The sequence below is a fragment of the Pseudophryne corroboree genome, chromosome 5 (assembly GCF_028390025.1).
Source record: "Pseudophryne corroboree isolate aPseCor3 chromosome 5, aPseCor3.hap2, whole genome shotgun sequence".
NCBI classification, from domain to species: domain Eukaryota; kingdom Metazoa; phylum Chordata; class Amphibia; order Anura; family Myobatrachidae; genus Pseudophryne; species Pseudophryne corroboree.
The window spans coordinates 734,743,589-734,766,513 of record NC_086448.1 but is presented as its reverse complement, the minus strand read 5'-3'; the positions used below and the strand labels follow the sequence as shown (position 1 = coordinate 734,766,513).

The following is a 22,925-nucleotide window of genomic DNA, read 5'->3' as shown; positions in this document are numbered from 1 at the left end:
CCGGCTGACCTTGAAGCAGAGGTCTTGCTAAGCTTAGAGTATTATAATTTTACCCTTAGCCCCAGTATATTTATGTGGAGAAAAGTCTCCAGACTTGATCACACTCCCTGGAAATTTTTTCCTTGTGTGACTGCTCCCCAGCCTCTCGGGCTGGGCTCCGTGGTCACCAGCATCCAATCCTGAATGCCAAATCTGCGGCCCTCTAGAAAATGGGCACTCTATAACCACCACAGGAGAGACACCCTTGTCCTTGGATATAGGGTTATCCGCTGATGCATCTGAAGATGCGATCCGGACCATTTTTCCAGCAGATCCCACTGAAAAGTTCTTGCGTGAAATCTGCCGAATGGAATTGCTTCGTAGGAAGCCACCATTTTTACCAGGACCCTTGTGCAATGATGCACTGTTTTTAGGAGGTTCCTGACTAGCTCGGATAACTCCCTGGCTTTCTCTTCCGGGAGAAACACCTTTTTCTGGACTGTGTCCAGAATCATCCCTAGGCACAGCAGACGTGTCGTCGGGATCAGCTGCGATTTTGGAATATTTAGAATCCACCCGTGCTGTTGTAGCAGTATCCGAGATAGTGCTACTCCGACCTCCAACTGTTCCCTGGACTATGCCCTTATCAGGAGATCGTCCAAGTAAGGGATAATTAAGACGCCTTTTCTTCGAAGAAGAATCATCATTTCGGCCATTACCTTGGTAAAGACCCGGGGTGCCGTGGACAATCCAAACGGCAGCGTCTAAAACTGATAGTGACAGTTCTGCACCACGAACCTGAGGTACCCTTAGTGAGAAGGACAAATTTGGGACATAGAGGTAAGCATCCCTGATGTCCCCGGACACTATATAGTCCCCTTCTTCCTGGTTCGTTATCACTGCTCTGAGTGACTCCATCTTGATTTGAACCTTTGTAAGTGTTCAAAAAATTTTTTAGAATAAGTCTCACCTAGCCTTCTGGCTTCAGTACCACAATATAGTGTGGAATAATACCCCTTTTCCTTGTAGTAGGAGGGGTAATTTAATTATCACCTGCTGGGAATACAGCTTGTGAATTTTTTCCCATACTGCCTCCTTGTCGGAGGGAGACCTTGGTAAAGCAGACTTCAGGAGCCTGCGAAGAGGAAACGTCTCTACATTCCAATCTGTACCCCTGGGATACTACTTGTAGGATCCAGGGGTCCTGTACGGTCTCAGCGCCATGCTGAGAACTTGTCAGAAGCGGTGGAGCGCTTCTGTTCCTGGGAATGGGCTGCCTGCTACAGTCTTCTTCCTTTTCCTCTATCCCTGGGCAGATATGATCTTATAGGGACGAAAAGACTGAGGTTGAAAAGACGGTGTCTTTTTCTGCAGAGATGTGACTTAGGGTAAAAACGGTGGATTTTCCAGCAGTTGCCGTGGCCACCAGGTCCGATGGACCGACCCCAAAAAACTCCTCTTCCTTTATACGGCAATACACCTTTTTGCCGTTTGGAATCTGCATCACCTGACCACTGTCGTGTCCATAACATCTTCTGGCAGATATGGACATCGCATTTACTCTTGATGCCAGAGTGCAAATATCCCTCTGTGCATCTCGCATATATAGAAATGCATCCTTTAAATGCTCTATAGTCAATAAAATACTGTCCCTGTCAAGGGTATCAATATTTTTAGTCAGGGAATCCGACCAAGCCACCCCAGCTCTGCACATCCAGGCTGAGGCGATCGCTGGTCGCAGTATAACACCAGTATGTGTGTATATACTTTTTATGATATTTTCCAGCCTCCTGTCAGCTGGTCCTTGAGGACGGCCCTATCTATAGACGGTACCGCCACTTGTTTTGATAAGCGTGTGAGCGCCTTATTCCACCCTAAGGGGTGTTTCCCAACGCGCCCTAACTTCTGGCGGGAAAGGGTATACCGCCCATAATTTTCTATCGGGGGGAACCCACGCATCATCACACACTTTATTTAATTTATCTGATTCAGGAAAAACTACTGTAGTTTTTTCACATCCCACATAATACCCTCTTTTGTGGTACTTGTAGTATCAGAAATATGTAACACCTCCTTCATTGCCTTTAACGTGTGGCCCTAATAAGGAATACGTTTGTTTATTCACCGTCGACACTGGATTCAGTGTCCCTGTCTGTGTCTGTGTCGACCGACTAAAGTAAACGGGCGTTTTAAAAACCCCTGACGGTGTTTTTGAGACGTCTGGACCGGTACTAATTGTTTGTCGGCCGTCTCATGTCGTCAACCGACCTTGCAGCGTGTTGACATTATCACGTAATTCCCTAAATAAGCCATCCATTCCGGTGTCGACTCCCTAGAGAGTGACATCACCATTACAGGCAATTGCTCCGCCTCCTCACCAACATCGTCCTCATACATGTCGACACACACGTACCGACACACAGCACACACACAGGGAATGCTCTGATAGAGGACAGGACCCACTAGCCCTTTGGAGAGACAGAGGGAGAGTTTGCCAGCACACACCAAAAACGCTATAATTATATAGGGACAACCTTATATAAGTGTTTTCCCTTATAGCATCTGTTTAAATAAGAATTTACTTACCGATAATTCTATTTCTCGGAGTCCGTAGTGGATGCTGGGGTTCCTGAAAGGACCATGGGGAATAGCGGCTCCGCAGGAGACAGGGCACAAAAAAGTAAAGCTTTACTAGGTCAGGTGGTGTGCACTGGCTCCTCCCCCTATGACCCTCCTCCAGACTCCAGTTAGGTACCGTGCCCGGACGAGCATACACAATAAGGGAGGCATTTTGAATCCCGGGTAAGACTCATACCAGCCACACCAATCACACCGTACAACTTGTGATCTAAACCCAGTTAACAGTATGACAACAGAAAGGGCCTCTTAAAGATGGCTCCTTAACAATAACCCGAATTAGTTAACAATAACTATGTACAAGTATTGCAGATAATCCGCACTTGGGATGGGCGCCCAGCATCCACTACGGACTCCGAGAAATAGAATTATCGGTAAGTAAATTCTTATTTTCTCTATCGTCCTAAGTGGATGCTGGGGTTCCTGAAAGGACCATGGGGATTATACCAAAGCTCCCAAACGGGCGGGAGAGTGCGGATGACTCTGCAGCACCGAATGAGAGAACTCCAGGTCCTCCTTTGCCAGGGTATCAAATTTGTAAAATTTTACAAACGTGTTCTCCCCCGACCACGTAGCTGCTCGGCAGAGTTGTAATGCCGAGACCCCTCGGGCAGCCGCCCAAGATGAGCCCACCTTCCTTGTGGAGTGGGCTTTTACAGTTTTAGGCTGTGGCAGGCCTGCCACAGAATGTGCAAGTTGAATTGTGTTACAAATCCAACGAGCAATCGACTGCTTAGAAGCAGGTGCGCCCAACTTGTTGGGTGCATACAATATAAACAGCGAGTCAGATTTTCTGACTCCAGCCGTCCTTGCAATGTATATTTTTAAGGCTCTGACAACGTCCAACAACTTGGAGTCCTCCAAGTCGCTAGTGGCCGCAGGCACCACAATAGGTTGGTTCAGATGAAATGCTGATACCACTTTAGGGAGAAAATGCGGACGAGTCCGCAGTTCTGCCCTATCCGAATGGAAGATTAGATAAGGACTTTTATAAGATAAAGCCGCCAATTCAGATACTCTCCTGGCAGAGGCCAGGGCTAGTAACATAGTCACTTTCAATGTGAGATATTTCAAATCCACCTTTTTCAATGGTTCAAACCAATGGGATTTGAGGAAATCTAAAACTACATTTAGATCCCACGGTGCCACCGGAGGCACCACAGGAGGCTGTATATGCAGTACTCCCTTGACAAAAGTCTGGACCTCAGGGACAGAGGCCAATTCTTTTTGGAAGAATATTGACAGGGCCGAAATTTGAACCTTAATGGATCCCAATTTGAGACCCATAGATAATCCTGATTGCAGGAAATGTAGGAAACGACCCAGTTGGAATTCCTCCGTCGGAACCCTCCGATCCTCGCACCACGCTACATATTTTCGCCAAATGCGGTGATAATGTTTCACGGTGACTTCCTTCCGTGCCTTAATCAAGGTAGGAATGACTTCTTCTGGAATGCCTTTCCCTTTTAGGATCTGGCGTTCAACCGCCATGCCGTCAAACGCAGCCGCGGTAAGTCTTGAAAAAGACAGGGACCCTGCTGTAGCAGGTCCCTTCTCAGAGGTAGAGGCCACGGTTCGTCCGTGAGCATCTCTTGAAGTTCCGGATACCAAGTCCTTCTCGGCCAATCCGGAACCACTAGTATTGTTCTTACTCTTCTTTGCCGTATGATCTTCAATACCTTTGGTATGAGCGGCAGAGGAGGAAACACATACACTGACTGGTACACCCAAGGAGTTACCAGTGCGTCCACAGCTATTGCCTGTGGATCTCTTGACCTGGCGCAATATTTGTCCAGTTTCTTGTTGAGGCGAGACGCCATCATGTCTACAATTGGTCTTTCCCCACGGTCTATTAACATGTTGAAGACTTCTGGATGTAGACCCCACTCTCCCGGATGAAGATCGTGTCTGCTGAGGAAGTCTGCTTCCCAGTTGTCCACGCCCGGGATGAACACTGCTGACAGTGCTATCACGTGATTCTCCGCCCAGCGAAGAATCTTGGCAGCTTCTGCCATTGCACTCCTGCTTCTTGTGCCGCCCTGCCTGTTTACATGGGCGACCGCCGTGATGTTGTCCGACTGAATCAACACCGGCTTTCCTTGCAGGAGAAGTTCCGCCTGGCTTAGAGCATTGTAGATTGCTCTTAGTTCCAGAATGTTTATGTGAAGAGACTTTTCCAGACTCGTCCATACTCCCTGGAAGTTTCTTCCTTGTGTGACTGCTCCCCAGCCTCTCAGGCTGGCGTCCGTGGTCACCAGGATCCAATCCTGAATGCCGAATCTGCGGCCTTCTAATAGGTGAGCCTTCTGCAACCACCACAGAAGTGACACCCTTGTCTTTGGTGACAGGGTTATTCGTAGGTGCATCTGCAGATGCGACCCTGACCATTTGTCCAACAGATCCCTTTGGAATATTCTTGCATGGAATCTGCCGAATGGAATTGCTTCGTAAGAAGCCACCATTTTTCCCAGGACTCTTGTGCATTGATGTACTGACACTTTTCCTGGTTTTAGGAGGTTCCTGACCAGATCGGATAACTCCTTGGCTTTTTCCTCTGGAAGGAAAACCTTTTTCTGAACCGTGTCCAGAATCATTCCTAGGAACAGCAGACGAGTTGTCGGGATTAAATGGGATTTTGGAATATTCAGAATCCACCCGTGTTGTCTTAGCACCTCTTGAGATAGTGCTAAAGCTGTCTCCAGCTGTTCTCTGGACCTTGCCCTTATTAGGAGATCGTCCAAGTATGGGATAACTAATACGCCTTTTCTTCGAAGAAGAATCATCATCTCGGCCATTACCTTGGTAAAGACCCGAGGCGCCGTGGACAATCCGAACGGCAGCGTCTGAAACTGATAGTGACAGTTTTGAACAATGAACCTGAGGTACCCCTGGTGTGCGGGGTAAATCTGAACGTGTAGATACGCATCCTTGATGTCCAAGGATACCATAAAGTCCCCTTCTTCCAGGTTCGCTATCACTGCTCTGAGTGACTCCATCTTGAACTTGAACTTTTTTATGTAGAGGTTCAAGGACTTCAGATTTAGAATAGGCCTTACCGAGCCATCCGGCTTCGGTACCACAAATAGAGTGGAATAATACCCCTTTCCTTGTTGTAATAGGGGTACTTTGACTATCACCTGCTGAGCGTACAGCTTGTGAATGGCTTCCAACACCCTCTCCCTTTCGGAAGAGACGGTTGGTAAGGCAGACTTCAGGAAACGATGAGGAGGATCCGTCTCTAATTCCAACCTGTACCCCTGAGATATTATCTGCAGGATCCAGGGGTCTACCTGCGAGTGAGCCCACTGCGCGCTGTAATTTTTGAGACGGCCCCCCACTGTCCCCGAGTCCGCTTGAGAGGCCCCAGCGTCATGCTGAGGTTTTTGCAGGAGCCGGGGAGGGCTTCTGTTCCTGGGAAGGAGCTGCCTGTTGGTGTCTCTTCCCTCTTCCTCTGCCTCGTGGCAGGTACGACAAGCCCTTTGCTCTCTTATTTTTGTAGGAGCGAAAAGGCTGCGGTTGAAAGGTCGGTGCCTTTCTCTGTTGGGGAGTGACTTGAGGTAAAAAAGTGGATTTCCCGGCAGTAGCCGTGGCCACCAAGTCTGATAGACCAACTCCAAATAACTCCTCCCCTTTATACGGCAAAACCTCCATGTGACGTTTTGAATCCGCATCGCCTGTCCACTGTCGTGTCCATAAGGCTCTTCTGGCTGAAATGGACATAGCACTCACCCGAGATGCCAGTGTGCAAATATCCCTCTGTGCATCACGCATATAGATAAATGCATCCTTTATTTGTTCTAACGACAGTAAAACATTGTCCCTATCTAGGGTATCAATATTTTCAATCAGGGATTCTGACCAAACTACTCCAGCACTGCACATCCAGGCAGTTGCTATAGCTGGTCGTAGTATAACACCTGCATGTGTGTATATATTCTTTTGAATAACTTCCATCTTTCTATCTGATGGATCCTTAAGTGCGGCCGTCTCAGGAGAGGGTAACGCCACTTGTTTGGATAAGCGTGTGAGCGCCTTGTCCACCTTAGGGGGTGTTTCCCAGCGCGCCCTAACCTCTGGCGGGAAAGGGTATAATGCCAATAACTTTTTTGAAATTATCAACTTTTTATCAGGAGCAACCCACGCTTCATCACACACGTCATTTAATTCTTCTGATTCAGGAAAAACTGTTTGTAGTTTTTTCACACCATACATAATACCCTGTTTTACGGTATCTGTAGTATCAGCTAAATGTAACGTCTCCTTCATTGCCAAAATCATATAACGTGTGGCCCTACTGGAAAATACGTTTGAATTTCTACCGTCGTCACTGGAATCAGTGCCCGTGTCTGGGTCTGTGTCGACCGACTGAGGCAAAGGGCGTTTTACAGCCCCTGACGGTGTTTGAGGCGCCTGGACAGGCATTAATTGATTGTCCGGCCGCCTCATGTCCTCAACTGACTGTTTAAGGGAAGATAAACCATCACGTAATTCCACAAATAAAGGCATCCATTCTGGTGTCGACCCCCTGGGGGGTGACATCTGCATATTTGGCAATTGCTCCGCCTCCACACCAATATCGTCCTCATACATGTCGACACCACGTACCGACACACACCGCAAACTCACAGGGAATGCTCTAATGAAGACAGGACCCACTAGCCCTTTTGGGGAGACAGAGGGAGAGTCTGCCAGCACACACCACAAAGCGCTATATATACAAGGGATATCCTTATATTAAGTGCTCCCTTATAGCTGCTTTAATATATATATATATAGCCATTAATGTGCCCCCCCTCTCTGTTTTACCCTGTTTCTGTAGTGCAGTGCAGGGGAGAGACCTGGGAGCCGTTCTGACCAGCGGAGCTGTGACAGAAAATGGCGCCGTGTGCTGAGGAGATAGGCCCCGCCCCTTTTTCGGCGGGTTCTTCTCCCGCTATTTTTCCAGTCAGGCAGGGGTTAAATATCTCCATATAGCCCCTATGGGCTATATGTGAGGTATTTTTAGCCTTGTATAAGGTTTATATTTGCCTCTCAGAGCGCCCCCCCCCAGCGCTCTGCACCCTCAGTGACTGCCCAGTGAAGTGTGCTGAGAGGAAAATGGCGCACAGCTGCAGTGCTGTGCGCTACCTTATGAAGACTGAGGAGTCTTCAGCCGCCGGTTTCCGGACCTCTTCACGCTTCAGCATCTGCAAGGGGGTCGGCGGCGCGGCTCCGGGACCGGACTCCACGGCTGGGCCTGTGTTCGATCCCTCTGGAGCTAATGGTGTCCAGTAGCCAAGCAGCAAATCCACTCTGCATGCAGGTGAGTTTACTACTTTCCCCCTAAGTCCCACGTTGCAGTGATCCTGTTGCCAGCAGGACTCACTGTAAAGAAAAAAAAACCTAAACTAAACTTTCTCTAAGCAGCTCTTTAGGAGAGCCACCTAGATTGCACCCTTCTCGTTCGGGCACAAAATCTAACTGGAGTCTGGAGGAGGGTCATAGGGGGAGGAGCCAGTGCACACCACCTGACCTAGTAAAGCTTTACTTTTTTGTGCCCTGTCTCCTGCGGAGCCGCTATTCCCCATGGTCCTTTCAGGAACCCCAGCATCCACTTAGGACGATAGAGAAATATATTTCTAACGCCAAATTAGTGCCCCCCCTCTCTGTTTTAACCCTGTTTCTGTAGTGCAGTGCAGGGGAGAGCCTGGGAGCCTTCCCTCCAGCCTTTCTGTGAGGGAAAATGGCGCTGTGTGCTGAGGAGATAGGCCCCGCCCCTTTTTCGGCGGCCTCGTCTCCCGCTTTTAACGGATTCTGGCAGGGGTTAAATATCTCCATATAGCCTCCGGAGGCTATATGTGAGGTATTTTTAGCCAAAATAGGTTTTCATTTGCCTCCCAGGGCGCCCCCCTCCCAGCGCCCTGCACCCTCAGTGACTGCCGTGTGAAGTGTGCGGAGAGGAAAATGGCGCACAGCTGCAGTGCTGTGCGCTACCTTTAGAAGACTGAGGAGTCTTCTGCCGCCGATTCTGGACCTCTTCTTACTTCAGCATCTGCAAGGGGGCCGGCGGCAAGGCTCCGGTGACCATCCAGGCTGTACCTGTGATCGTCCCTCTGGAGCTGATGTCCAGTAGCCAAGAAGCCAATCCATCCTGCACGCAGGTGAGTTCACTTCTTCTCCCCTAAGTCCCTCGTTGCAGTGATCCTGTTGCCAGCAGGACTCACTGTAAAATAAAAAACCTAAGCTAAACTTTTCTAAGCAGCTCTTTAGGAGAGCCACCTAGATTGCACCCTTCTCGGCCGGGCACAAAAATCTAACTGGCTTGGAGGAGGGTCATAAGGGGAGGAGCCAGTGCACACCACCTGATACTAAAGCTTTACTTTTTGTGCCCTGTCTCCTGCGGAGCCGCTATTCCCCATGGTCCTTTCAGGAACCCCAGCATCCACTAGGACGATAGAGAAATAAGAATTTACTTACCGATAATTCTATTTCTCATAGTCCGTAGTGGATGCTGGGAACTCCGTAAGGACCATGGGGATTAGCGGCTCCGCAGGAGACTGGGCACAAAAGTAAAGCTTTAGGACTACCTGGTGTGCACTGGCTCCTCCCCCTATGACCCTCCCTCCAAGCCTCAGTTAGGATACTGTGCCCGGACGAGCGTACACAATAAGGAAGGATTTTGAATCCCGGGTAAGACTCATACCAGCCACACCAATCACACCGTACAACCTGTGATCTGAACCCAGTTAACAACATGATAATAGAGGAGCCTCTGAAAAGATGGCTCACAACAATAATAACCCGATTTTTGTAACAATAACTATGTACAAGTATTGCAGACAATCCGCACTTGGGATGGGCGCCCAGCATCCACTACGGACTATGAGAAATAGAATTATCGGTAAGTAAATTCTTATTTTCTCTGACGTCCTAGTGGATGCTGGGAACTCCGTAAGGACCATGGGGATTATACCAAAGCTCCTAAACGGGCGGGAGAGTGCGGATGACTCTGCAGCACCGAATGAGAGAACTCCAGGTCCTCCTCAGCCAGGGTATCAAATTTGTAGAATTTAGCAAACGTGTTTGCCCCTGACCAAGTAGCTGCTCGGCAAAGTTGTAACGCCGAGACCCCTCGGGCAGCCGCCCAAGATGAGCCCACCTTCCTTGTGGAATGGGCTTTTACAGATTTTGGCTGTGGCAGGCCTGCCACAGAATGTGCAAGCTGAATTGTACTACAAATCCAACGAGCAATAGTCTGCTTAGAAGCAGGAGCACCCAGCTTGTTGGGTGCATACAGGATAACAGCGAGTCAGATTTCCTGACTCCAGCCGTCCTGGAAACATATATTTTCAAGGCCCTGACTACGTCCAACAACTTGGAGTCCTCCAAGTCACTAGTAGCCGTAGGTACCAAAATAGGTTGGTTCAGATGAAACACTGAAACCACCTTAGGGAGAAAATGAGGACGAGTCCTCAATTCCGCCCTGTCTGAATGGAAGATCAGATAAGGGCTTTTACAGGATAAAGCCCCCAATTCTGACACGTGCCTGGCCGAGGCCAGGGCCAACAACATGACCACTTTCCATGCGAGATATTTTAACTCCACAGATTCAAGTGGTTCAAACCAATGTGACTTTAGGAACCCCAAAACTACATTGAGATCCCAAAGTGCCACTGGAGGCACCAAAAGAGGCTGTATATGCAGTACCCCTTTTACAGACGTCTGAACTTCAGGTAGTGAAGCTAGTTCTTTGACAGGGCCGAAATTTGAACCTTAATGGACCCCAATTTTAGGCCCATAGACACTCCTGTTTACAGGAAATGCAGGAATCGACCTAGTTGAAATTCCTCCATCGGGGCCTTACTGGCCTCGCACCACGCAACATATTTTCGCCAAATGCGGTGATAATGCTTTGCGGTTACATCCTTCCTGGCTTGACCAGGGTAGGGATGACTTCATCCGGAATGCCTTTTCCCTTCAGGATCCGGCGTTCAACCGCCCTGCCGTCAAATGCAGCCGCGGTAAGTCTTGGAATAGACAGGGTCCTTGCTGGAGCAGGTCCCTTCTTAGAGGTAGAGGCCACGGGTCCTCCGTGAGCATCTCTTGAAGTTCCGGGTACCAAGTCCTTCTTGGCCAATCCGGAGCCACGAGTATAGTTCTTACTTCCCTCCGTCTTATAATTCTCAGTACTTTTTGGTATGAGAGGAAGAGGAGGGAACACATACACTGACTGGTACACCCACGGTGTTACCAGAGCGTCCACAGCTATTGCCTGAGGGTCCCTTGACCTGGCGCAATACCTGTCCAATTTTTTGTTTAGGTGGGACGCCATCATGTCCACCTTTGGTTTTTCCCAATGGTTTACAATCATGTGGAAGACTTCTGGGTGAAGTCCCCACTCTTCCGGGTGGAGGTCGTGCCTGCTGAGGAAGTCTGCTTCCCAGTTGTCCACTCCCGGAATGAACACTGCTGACAGTGCTATCACATGATTTTCCGCCCAGCGAAAAATCCTTGCAGCTTCTGCCATTGCCCTCCTGCTTCTTGTGCCGCCCTGTCTGTTTACGTGGGCGACTGCCGTGATATTGTCCGACTGGATCAGCACCGGCTGACCTTGAAGCAGAGGTCTTGCTTGGCTTAGGGCATTGTAAATGGCCCTTAGCTCCAAAATATTTATGTGAAGTGATGACTCCAGGCTTGACCACAAGCCCTGGAAATTTTTTCCCTGTGTGACTGCTCCCCAGCCTCTCAGGTTGGCATCCGTGGTCACCAGGACCCAGTCCTGAATGCCGAATCCGCGGCCCTCTAGAAGATGAGCCCTCTGCAACCACCACAGGAGAGACACCCTTGTCTTTGGTGACAGGGTTATCCGCTGATGCATCGGAAGATGCGATCCGGACCATTTGTCCAGCAGGTCCCACTGGAAAGTTCTTGCGTGGAATCTGCCGAATGGAATTGCTTCGTAGGAAGCCACCATTTTTCCCAGGACCCTTGTGCACTGATGCACTGACACCTGGCCTGGTTTTAGGAGGTTTCTGACTAGTTCGGATAACTCCCTGGCTTTCTCCTCCGGGAGAAACACCTTTTTCTGGACTGTGTCCAGGATCACCCTAGGAATAGAAGTCGTGTCGTCGGGATCAGCTGTGATTTTTGGAATATTGAGAATCCAACCGTGCTGGCGCAGCACTATCTGAGATAGTGCTACCCCGACTTCCAACTGTTCCCTGGATCTTGCCCTTATCAGGAGATCATCAAAGTAAGGGATAACTAAAACTCCCTTCCTTCGAAGGAGTATCATCATTTCGGCCATTACCTTGGTAAAGACCCTGGGTGCCGTGGACAATCCAAACGGCAGCGTCTGAAACTGATAGTGACAGTTCTGTACCACAAACCTGAGGTACCCTTGGTGAAAAGGGTAAATTGGGACATGTAGGTAAGCATCTTTGATGTCCAGAGAGACCATATAGTCCCCTTCTTCCAGGTTTGCAATCACTGCTCTGAGTGACTCCATCTTGAATTTGAACCTTTGTATGTAAGTGTTCAAGGATTTTAAATTTAAAAATGGTCTCACCGAGCCGTCCGGCTTCGGTACCACAAATAGTGTGGAATAGTACCCCTTTCCCTGTTGCAGGAGGGGTACCTTGATTATCACCTGCTGGGAATACAGCCTGTGAATGGCTTGCAATACTGTCTCCCTGTCTGAGGGAGACGTCGGTAAAGCAGACTTTATGAAACGGCGAGGGGGAGACGTCTCGAATTTCTTGAGACGGGCCCCCACCGTGCCTGAGACCGCTTGTAAAGCCCCAGCGTCATGCTGAGGACTTTGCGGAGGCGGGAGAGGGCTTTTGTTCCTGGGAATTGGCTGTTTCCAGTGGCCACCAGGTCTGTTAGACCTACCCCAAATAACTCCTCCCTTTTATAAGGCGATACTTCCATATGCCTTTTGGAATCATCATCACCTGACCACTGTCTTGTCCATAACCCTCTTCTGGCAGAAATGGACAGCGCACTTACTCTTGATGCCAGTCGGCAAATATCCCTCTGTGCATCACGCATATATAGAAATGCATCTTTTAAATGCTCTATAGTTAGTAATATACTGTCCCTATCTAGGGTATCAATATTGTCAGTCAGGGAATCCGACCAAGCCACCCCAGCACTGCACATCCAGGCTGAGGCGATTGCTGGTCGCAGTATCACACCCGTGTGAGTGTATATACATTTTAGGATATTTTACTGCTTTCTGTCAGCAGGTTCCTTAAGGGCGGCCGTATCCGGGGACGGTAGTGCCACCTGTTTAGACAAGCGTGTGAGCGCTTTATTCACCCTAAGGGGTGTTTCCCAACGTGCCCTATCCTCTGGCGGGAAGGGGTATGATGCTAATAACTTTTTAGGAATTAACAGTTTTTATCGGGGGAAACCCACGCATCATCACACACTTCATTTAATTCCTCAGATGCAGGAAAAACTACAGGCAGTTTTTTCTCACCCAACCTAATACCCTTTTTAGTGGTACTGGTATTATCAGAAATGTGTAAAAACATTTTCCATAGCCTCAATCATGTAACGTGTGGCCCTACTGGAAGTCACATTCGTCTCTTAATCGTCGACACTGGAGTCAGTATCCGTGTCGGCGTCTGTATCTGCCATCTGCGGTAACGGGCGTTTTAGAGCCCCAGATGGCTTTTGAGACACCTGGACAGGCACAGGCTGAGTCGCCGGCTGTCTCATGTCATCAATCTTTTGTAAAGAGCTGACACTGTCACATAATTCCTTCCATAAGCTCATCCACTCAGGTGTGGACTCCCTAGGGGGTGACATCTCTGTTACAGGCAATTGCTCCGCCTCCACCTCATTTTCCTCCTCATACATGTCGACACAACGTACCGACACACAGCACACACACAGGGAATGCTCTGATAGAGGACAGGACCCCACTAGCCCTTTGGGGAGACAGAGGGAGAGTATGCCAGCACACACCAGAGCGCTATATATATATATATATATACAGGGATAACCTTATATAAGTGTTTTTCCCCTTATAGCTGCTGTATTGTTATACTGCGTCTAATTAGTACCCCCCTCTCTTTTTTAACCCCTTTCTGTAGTGTAGTAACTGCAGGGGAGAGCCAGGGAGCTTCCCTCCAACGGAGCTGTGAGAGAAAATGGCGCCAGTGTGCTGAGGAGATAGGCTCCGCCCCCTTCTCGGCGGCCTTTTCTCCCGTTTTTCTGTGGAATCTGGCAGGGGTTAAAATTCATCCATATAGCCCTGGGGGCTATATGTGATGTATTTTCGCCAGCCAAGGTGTTTTTATTGCTGCTCAGGGCGCCCCCCCCTAGCGCCCTGCACCCTCAGTGACCGAAGTGTGAAGTGTGCTGAGGAGCAATGGCGCACAGCTGCAGTGCTGTGCGCTACCTTGGTGAAGACAGGATGTCTTCTGCTGCCGATTTTTCCGGACCTCTTCTTGCTTCTGGCTCTGTAAGGGGGCCGGCGGCGCGGCTCTGGGACCGAGCTCCGAGGCTGGGCCTGTGTTCGGTCCCTCTGGAGCTAATGGTGTCCAGTAGCCTAAGAAGCCCAATCCACTCTGCACGCAGGTGAGTTCGCTTCTTCTCCCCTTAGTCCCTCGATGCAGTGAGCCTGTTGCCAGCAGGTCTCACTGAAAATAAAAAACCTAAAACTAAACTTTCACTAAGAAGCTCAGGAGAGCCCCTAGTGTGCACCCTTCTCGGCCGGGCACAAAAATCTAACTGAGGCTTGGAGGAGGGTCATAGGGGGAGGAGCCAGTGCACACCAGGTAGTCCTAAAGCTTTACTTTTGTGCCCAGTCTCCTGCGGAGCCGCTAATCCCCATGGTCCTTACGGAGTTCCCAGCATCCACTAGGACGTCAGAGAAAAGACAGTTAAGAGCTGATTGGCTGGTACTTTATCACCTTACACTTTATCACTTCACCAGGCTTCATAAATCTGCCCCCGATTCTCTTTGTGTAAGCTTCTATTGCTCCTCAGTGTACCCTTAAACATCGGATGCTCTATTGGTGGATGAAATACAGCAGCCTGTACAATCCCATACTTTGGCATAACAAACCAGACTGATATAACAGTTAGCAATATATACATTGTTTACTTAAATATAGTCTGATTAATATGAATTTATACATCAGTACTTATATGGCGTCTTCCAAGGACATTATATTACACTGACAGTGGGGGTCATTCCGAGTTGATCGCTCGCTAGCAGTTTTTAGCACCCGTGCAAACGCATAGTCGCCGCCCACGGGGGAGTTTATTTTCGCTTTGCAGGAGTGTGAACGCCTGTGCAGCAGAGCGCCTGCAAACACATTTTGTGCAAAACAAGACCAGCCCTGTAGTTACTTATCCTGTGCGATGACTGCTGCGACGAGTGACATGGTAATGGCGTCAGATACCCGCCCAGCAAACGCCTGGCCATGCCTGCGTTTTTCCAAACACTCCCAGAAAATGGTCAGTTGGCACCCAGAAACTCCCACTTCCTGTCAATCTCCTTGCGTTCGGCTGTGCGATTGGAATCGTCGCTAGAATCAGTGCATAACCACAAAGGACTTCGTACCCGTACGACACGTGTGCGCATTGCGGTGTATACGCATGCGCAGATTAGCCGTTTTTTTTTCACTGATTGCTACGCAGCGAACAACGGCAGCTAGCGATCAACTCGGAATGACCCCCAATGTCCCTAAAGATTTGTACAGCGGAGCATCAGTACATAATAACATATATTAAATACGTCCCATATAATGACAGATTAGCGCCCATACAGCTGCATGTGAGAGAGGCTCCAGAAATATTCTCAAATAAAAAAAAGTTATATTTAAGGTTTGTCCTTTATCACTACTGTACATCACCCCTCCCCCACGTCGCACATAATATTTTCAATGCAATTCATCTTCCCACTTAGGTGATCGACTGTTCTACCCACAAGTCACTGAGAGACCGTCCTTGTTTATTGGTATAAGATTATCAAGCCCTGCCATCTTCTTATATTGCAACTCACAGGTGAAATGAAAAAGGTGTCTGTCTCTGGGAGACAATACTACAACAGGGATGGGGAACCTTCGGCCCTCCAGCAGGTTGTTGAACTACACATACCAGCATGCCTTGCTACAGTTTTGCTATTTTGCCATGCTAAACCTGTTGCAGGGCATGCTGGGATGTGTAGTTCAACAACAGAGGGGGGGGCAGAAGGTTCCCCATCCCTGTACTACAACATACATTCATTTCTATGCATTATTTTGAATAATTTTAATAATGAATATAAAACAAAAACAAACATACATACACCCCACACAAACTATAAACAATGCATTTTACATGATGAAAACCACATCAGACCTCAGCTGTATCACACAGGCTTAAAGTCGCAGTAATTCACAACTAATATGTATTATATTTCTTTCTACTATTACCCAGTCTTGTTTTGTTCCTGTTCTGTTCCCAACTGTACAGTGCGAAGGGACATGGCCGCTAATTGTTAATACACTTAAAGCAGCATTGCTATGTTGGTGGAAAAAAATATATCAATTTAAAGGATAAGCTGATTGATATATGCAAATAGTCCCTATATGTAAATAAGAGTAAGTAAAAAGACAGGACATTATATTAAAGACAGGACATACATATATATATATATATATATATATATATATATATATATATATACAGCGTGGACTGAGCAGCAGTAATACTCACATTCGGATGTCCTGCCACTTGAATGAGATCTGCCACAGCTTTCTTAACAGACTCTGGATCTCTGACATCACACTGAAGAGCATGGACCTGCAGCAGATAAAAGACCGTTGAAGCTCAGTTTGTTCCCTACAGAATGGTGATAGATAGGATTACCATACTATCCCATACGGGGCACTCATGAATTACACAGGCTCTGTGGCAGATTACAAGCAGCTGAAATGAAGGTTTGAAGTCAACCAGCCAGCCTCAGAACCTGTGTAATTCTTGGGTGTCCTGGTATAAAGGGATAGTATGATAAACCTAGTTATAGCTCAAATCATATCATATGCCAGAGGTTCTCAGACGCGGTCCTCAAGGCTCCCCAATTGTCCAGGTTTTAGGTATATCCATGACTCAGCAGAGATGTTTAAAATAAATTGACTGAGGTACTAATTAAGGGGCAGATTTATTAAGCCTGGTGAAGTGATAAAGCGGAAGGTGATAACGCACCAGCTAATCAGCTCCCAACTTCCATGTCAAAGGCTGGGTTTCAAAAATGACAGTTAGGAGCTGACTGGCTGGTGCGTTATCACCTTCCACTTTATCACTTCACCAGGCTTAATAAATCTGCCCCTCTGTTACCTGTGGCCAAGCATGGATAAACTTAAAACCTGGACCGTTGGGGTGCCTTGAGGACCTCTGCCATATGCCATTAACACTATTCTGTATGTAACAATATGTTACGGAGCATACACACAGCCAAGCAGTGTCGGACTTTTGCATGAAGGGCTCACTAGGGGAACACAGGGGTAGGGGCCCATGTTTAGCGGTGTGGCCAATCCCCCAAAATTGGTTTACCTAACCATTAGTAAGTGCATAGACTGGGACCCTTGATAAATATACTGTATATATAGTAAATACTGCTAGTGCATGCATGATAATGTACCCAATTAATCGCACCAATGCGCTGTAGAAATATACGTTATGGTAAGAGAAATACCGTTACCAACGGTAAGTTCTTAAGTCCACAGGATAACATTTGGATATGATGAAGCGACAGTAGATTTGCACCAATCGGTCAAAGCTTTTCGATCTCGTCCATATATTCCCACCTCCTGGCTCAGGCAAATCAGTTGTATTCCAAAGCTCAAGGCAGGAGCATCATAGATAGCCCTAATTAGGCAAGAAAAACACACATACACACCCTTCCGTAAAAGGAAGAGGTTAGTGAGTAAAAGGATCCTCAAATCAGGTGCGTCAGGGTGGGATCCCTGTGGACCTAGGAGAAATACCGATATCAACGGTAGGTTCTTACCAGAACGTATATTTCTCCGGCAGGGTCCACAGGTTATCCACAGGATAACATTGGGATTTCCCAAAGCAATTTAGTGGAGGGGACGCTCCTGATTGGACAGGAGAATCCTTCGTCCGAATTCAGCGTCATGAGAGGCAAAGGTATCCATGGCATAATGTCTAATGAATGCGTTAATGGAAGACCACGTGGCTGCCTTACATATCTGTTCTGCTGAAGCACCATGGTGGTCATTCCGAGTTGTTCGCTCGCAAGCTGCTTTTAGCAGCATTGCACACGCTAAGCCGCCGCCTACTGGGAGTGAATCTTAGCTTATCAAAATTGCGAACGAAAGATTCGCAATATTGCGAAAAGACTTCTCTGTGCAGTTTCTGAGTAGCTCGAGACTTACTCTGCCAGTGCGATCAGTTCAGTGCTTGTCGTTCCTGGTTTGACGTCACAAACACACCCAGCGTTCGCCCAGACACTCCTCCATTTCTCCAGCCACTCCCGCGTTTTTCCCAGAAACGGTAGCGTTTTTTCACACACTCCCATAAAACGGCCAGTTTCCGCCCAGAAACACCCACTTCCTGTCAATCACATTACGATCACCAGAACGAAGAAAAAACCTCGTAATGCCGTGAGTAAAATACCAATCTTCATAGCAAATTTACTTGGCGCAGTCGCAGTGCGAACATTGCGCATGCGCAATTAGCGGAAAATCGCTGCGATGCGAAGAAAATTACCGAGCGAACAACTCGGAATGAGGGCCCATGTTGTGCTGTCCATGGTGGACCTACCTTACGAGTAGAGTGAGCAGACACATTAGTCGAAACAGGGAGATCAACTTGAGAATATGCTTCTGAAATAGTCATCTGAAGCCACCGTGCCAGTGTCTGCTCATTAGCAGGCCATCCTCTCTTGTGAAATCCGTAGAGAATGAAGAAAGAATCTGTCTTTCTGATGGCACTGGTACGATCCACGTAGATCCTTAAGGCACGGACCACGTCCAGCGATGCATCTCCCGCAAAAAGGCCCGGTACCTGGAAAGCCAGGACTACAATTTCTTCGCTAAGGTGAAATGTAGACACCATGGGGTTAATTTACTAAGATTCGTATTTTCCCGTTTGAGGTCAAAGTTCAATCACGAATGACATCGAAAGTGTAAATATGCAACTTTTTGAATTGATTACGACTAATTTACTAAGCTGCCGTATTCTGCATTTTCGGGTTTTCCGATGTCGATGTCTTTCGGTTTTTTAGGCAGTGTTTTACGTGAGTGACTTGTAAAACACTGCCGACTTTATTACAATGAATCTCGGCCGGATCTGAGAGATCCGTGCAGGGCTTCATTGTGCACCTTGTAAAAAAAAAAAATGTTTAAAACTTTAAAAAAAAATTGCGTGGGGTCCCCCCTCCTAAGCCAAACCAGCCTTGGGCTCTTTGAGCCGGTCCTGGTTGCAAAAATATGGGGAAAAAAATTGACAGGGGTTCCCCCATATTTAAGCAACCAGCACCAGGCTCTGCGCCTGGTCCTGGTTCCAAAAATACGGGGGACAAAAAGCGTAGGGGTCCCCCGTATTTTTGAAACCAGCACCGGGCTCCACTAGCTGGACAGATAATGCCACAGCCGGGGGTCACTTTTATACAGTGCCTTGCGGCCGTGGCATCAAATATCCAACTAGTCACCCCTGGCCGGGGTACCCTGGGGGAGTGGGGACCCCTTCAATCAAGGGGTCCCCCCCCCCAGCCACCCAAGGGCCAGGGGTGAAGCCCGAGGCTGTCCCCCCCATCCAATGGGCTGCGGATGGGGGGCTGATAGCCTTTGTTGAAAGTAATGAATATTGTTTTTAGTAACAGTACTACAAGTCCCAGCAAGCCTCCCCCGCAAGCTGGTACTTGGAGAACCACAAGTACCAGCATGCGGCGGAAAACCGGGCCCGCTGGTACCTGTAGTACTACTACTAAAAAAATACCCCAATAAAGACATTACACACACACCTTGAAAGTATAACTTTAATGCATACATACACACCACCATATACACATACTTACCTTATGTTCACACGAGGGTCGGTCCTCTTCTCCAGTAGAATCCATGGTGTACCTGTTGAAAAAATCCTACTCACCAAATCCAGTGTAGAGGGCTCCTCGGATAATTCATTTGTAATCCACGTACTTGTAAAAATAAAAAAACGGGACACCCGACCACGAACTGAAAGGGGACCCATGGTTTCACATGGGACCCCTTTCCCCGAATGCCAGAAACCCCCTCTGACTGATGTCTAAGTGGGTTTCTTCAGCCAATCAGGGAGCGCCACGTTTTGGCACCCTCCTGATCGGCTGTGTGCTCCTGTACTGTATGACAGGCGGCACACGGCAGTGTTACAATGTAGCGCCTATGCGCTCCATTGCAACCAATGGTGGGAACTTTGTGGTCAGCGGTGAGGTCACTTTCGGTCAACCGCTGACCTCAAAGTTCCCACCATTGGTTACAATGGAGCGCATAGGCGCTACATTGTAACACTGCCGTGTGCCGCCTGTCATACAGTACAGGAGCACACAGCCGATCAGGAGGGTGCCACAACGTGGCGCTCCCTGATTGGCTGAAGAAACCCACTTAGACATCAGTCAGAGGGGGTTTCTGGAATTCGGGGAAAGGGGTCCCATGTGAAAACATGGGTCCCCTTTCAGTTCGTGGTCGGGTGTCCCGTTTTTTTATTTTTACAAGTACGTGGATTACAAATGGATTATCCGAGGAGCCCTCTACACTGGATTTGGTGAGTAGGATTTTTTCAACAGGTACACCATGGATTCTACTGGAGAAGAGGACCGACCCTCGTGTGAACATAAGGTAAGTATGTGTATATGGTGGTGTGTATGTATGCATTAAAGTTATACTTTCAAGGTGTGTGTGTAATGTCTTTATTGGGGTATTTTTTTAGTAGTAGTACTACAGGTACCAGCGGGCCCGGTTTTCCGCCGCATGCTGGTACTTGTGGTTCTCCAAGTACCAGTTTGCGGGGGAGGCTTGCTGGGACTTGTAGTACTGCTACTAAAAACAATATTCATTACTTTCAACAAGGGCTATCAGCCCCCCATCCGCAGCCCATTGGATGGGGGGGGGGACAGCCTCGGGCTTCACCCCTGGCCCTTGGGTGGCTGGGGGGGGACACCCCTTGATTGAAGGGGTCCCCACTCCCCCAGGGTACCCCGGCCAGGGGTGACTAGTTGGATATTTGATGCCACGGCCGCTAGGCACTGTATAAAAGTGACCCACGGCTGTGGCATTATCTGTCCAGCTAGTGGAGCCCGGTGCTGGTTTCAAACATACGGGGGACCCCTATGCTTTTTGTCCCCCGTATTTTTGGAACCAGGACCAGGCGCAGAGCCCGGTGCTGGTTGCTTAAATATGGGGGAACCCCTGTCAATTTTTTCCCCATATTTTTGCAACCAGGGCCGGCTCAAAGAGCCCGAGGCTGGTTTGGTTTAGGAGGGGGGACCCCACGCATTTAAAAAAAAAAAAAAAAAATGATAACATTTCCCACCCCTTCCCACTGAAAAACATGCACGGATCTCATGGATCCGTGCATGCCTATACAAACACGGGATAAAAAAGCAGGTCTGTTTTTTTTTAGCACTTTTTCACGATTTGTATTTTAGCACGGCAGTGTTTGGCTATTGTCGGCAGTGTTTGTGTTTTGCACTTTTTAGTAAATTCCCGATTTCTACCAAATTGCAGGCGTATTTGACCGATGGTGTATTGATTCGTGATTTTTTCCTTGGACTTCCAAAATATTACGAATGCCCTCATCACTGCCGTGATTTTTGCTTAGTAAATTACCGAGATCACACTTTGAAGAAAAAACGGCATCTCGGTCAAAATCGGGACCTTAGTAAATATACCCCCATCTTGGGAAGATACCTAAATCTAGTCCTGAGAACTGCTCTATCTGAATAAAAAAAATAGGATTTTAATACCTACCGGTAAATCCTTTTCTCTTAGTCCGTAGAGGATGCTGGGGATGCTTCAAGAACCATGGGGTATAGACGGGATCCGCAGGAGACATGGGCACACTATAAGACTTTGAATGGGTGTGAACTGGCTCCTCCTTCTATGCCCCTCCTCCAGACTCCAGTTATAGGAACTGTGCCCAGGGAGACGGACATTTCGAGGAAAAGGATTTATTTAATTATTTTAAACTAAGGTGAGATACATACCAGCTCACACCACTAACACGCCGTACAACATGGCATTCAACAACAACGCATGCAACGGCATGACCAACAACAGTCACAGATTGACTGAACCCAACGCAACATGAGCGTAACAATAACCAAACTGCAGATACAGCCCGTACTGGGACGGGCGGATTTACCGGTAGGTATTAAAATCCTATTTTCTCATACGTCCTAGGAGGATGCTGGGGATGGTTCAAGAACCATGGGGTTTATACCAAAGCTCTAGAACGGGCGGGAGAGTGCGGATGACTCTGCAGCACTGATTGACCAAACAAGAGGCCCTGCTCAGCCAGGGTATCAAACTTGTAAAATTTCGCAAATGTGTTCGATCCCGACAAAGTAGCAGCTCGGCAAAGCTGTAATTGCGAGACCCCTCGGGCAGCCGCCCAGGATGAGCCCACCCTTCTGATAGAATGGGCTTTAACCGATTTCGGTAACGGCAATCCTGCCATAGAATGAGCCTGCTGAATCGTATTACAGATCCAGCGCGCAATAGTCTGCTTAGAAGCAGGAGTCCCAATCTTGTTGGGAGCCCACAGGACAAACAGAGCCTGTTTTCCTAAGCTGCGCCGTTCTGGCGACATAAATCTTCAAAGCTCTGACCACATCGAGAGACATTGACTCCGCCAAGGCGTCAGTAGCCACTGGCACCACAATTGGCTGGTTCACATGAAATGATGAAACCACATTTGGCAGAAATTGCTGACGAGTTCTCAACTCCGCTCTATCAGCATGGAAAAATAAGCATTTACTCACCGGTAATTCTATTTCTCCTAGTCCGTAGTGGATGCTGGGGACTCCGTAAGGACCATGGGGAATAGACGGCTCCGCAGGAGACTGGGCACACTAAAAGAAAGATTTGGTACTACCTGGTGTGCACTGGCTCCTCCCTCTATGCCCCTCCTCCAGACCTAAGTTAGGATACTGTGCCCGGAAGAGCTGACACAATAAGGAAGGATTTTGAATCCCGGGTAAGACTCATACCAGCCACACCAATCACACCGTATAACTCGTGATATTTAACCCAGTTAACAGTATGAAATACAACTGAGCCTCTCAACAGATGGCTCAACAATAACCCTTTAGTTAGGCAATAACT

The 22,925-nt window shown here is 48.2% G+C and overlaps 1 protein-coding gene across 1 annotated transcript in view; it reads right to left on the bottom strand.

Annotated features, from left to right (window-relative positions):
* DECR1 (2,4-dienoyl-CoA reductase 1) overlaps positions 1-22,925 on the bottom strand; it is a 226,635-nt gene that overhangs the window by 78,879 nt on the left and 124,831 nt on the right. Inside the window, exon 4 of the mRNA XM_063924076.1 lies at positions 16,315-16,401. Within this exon, the coding sequence (XP_063780146.1) occupies positions 16,315-16,401 (87 nt within the window). The remainder of the gene's footprint in view (positions 1-16,314; positions 16,402-22,925) is intronic.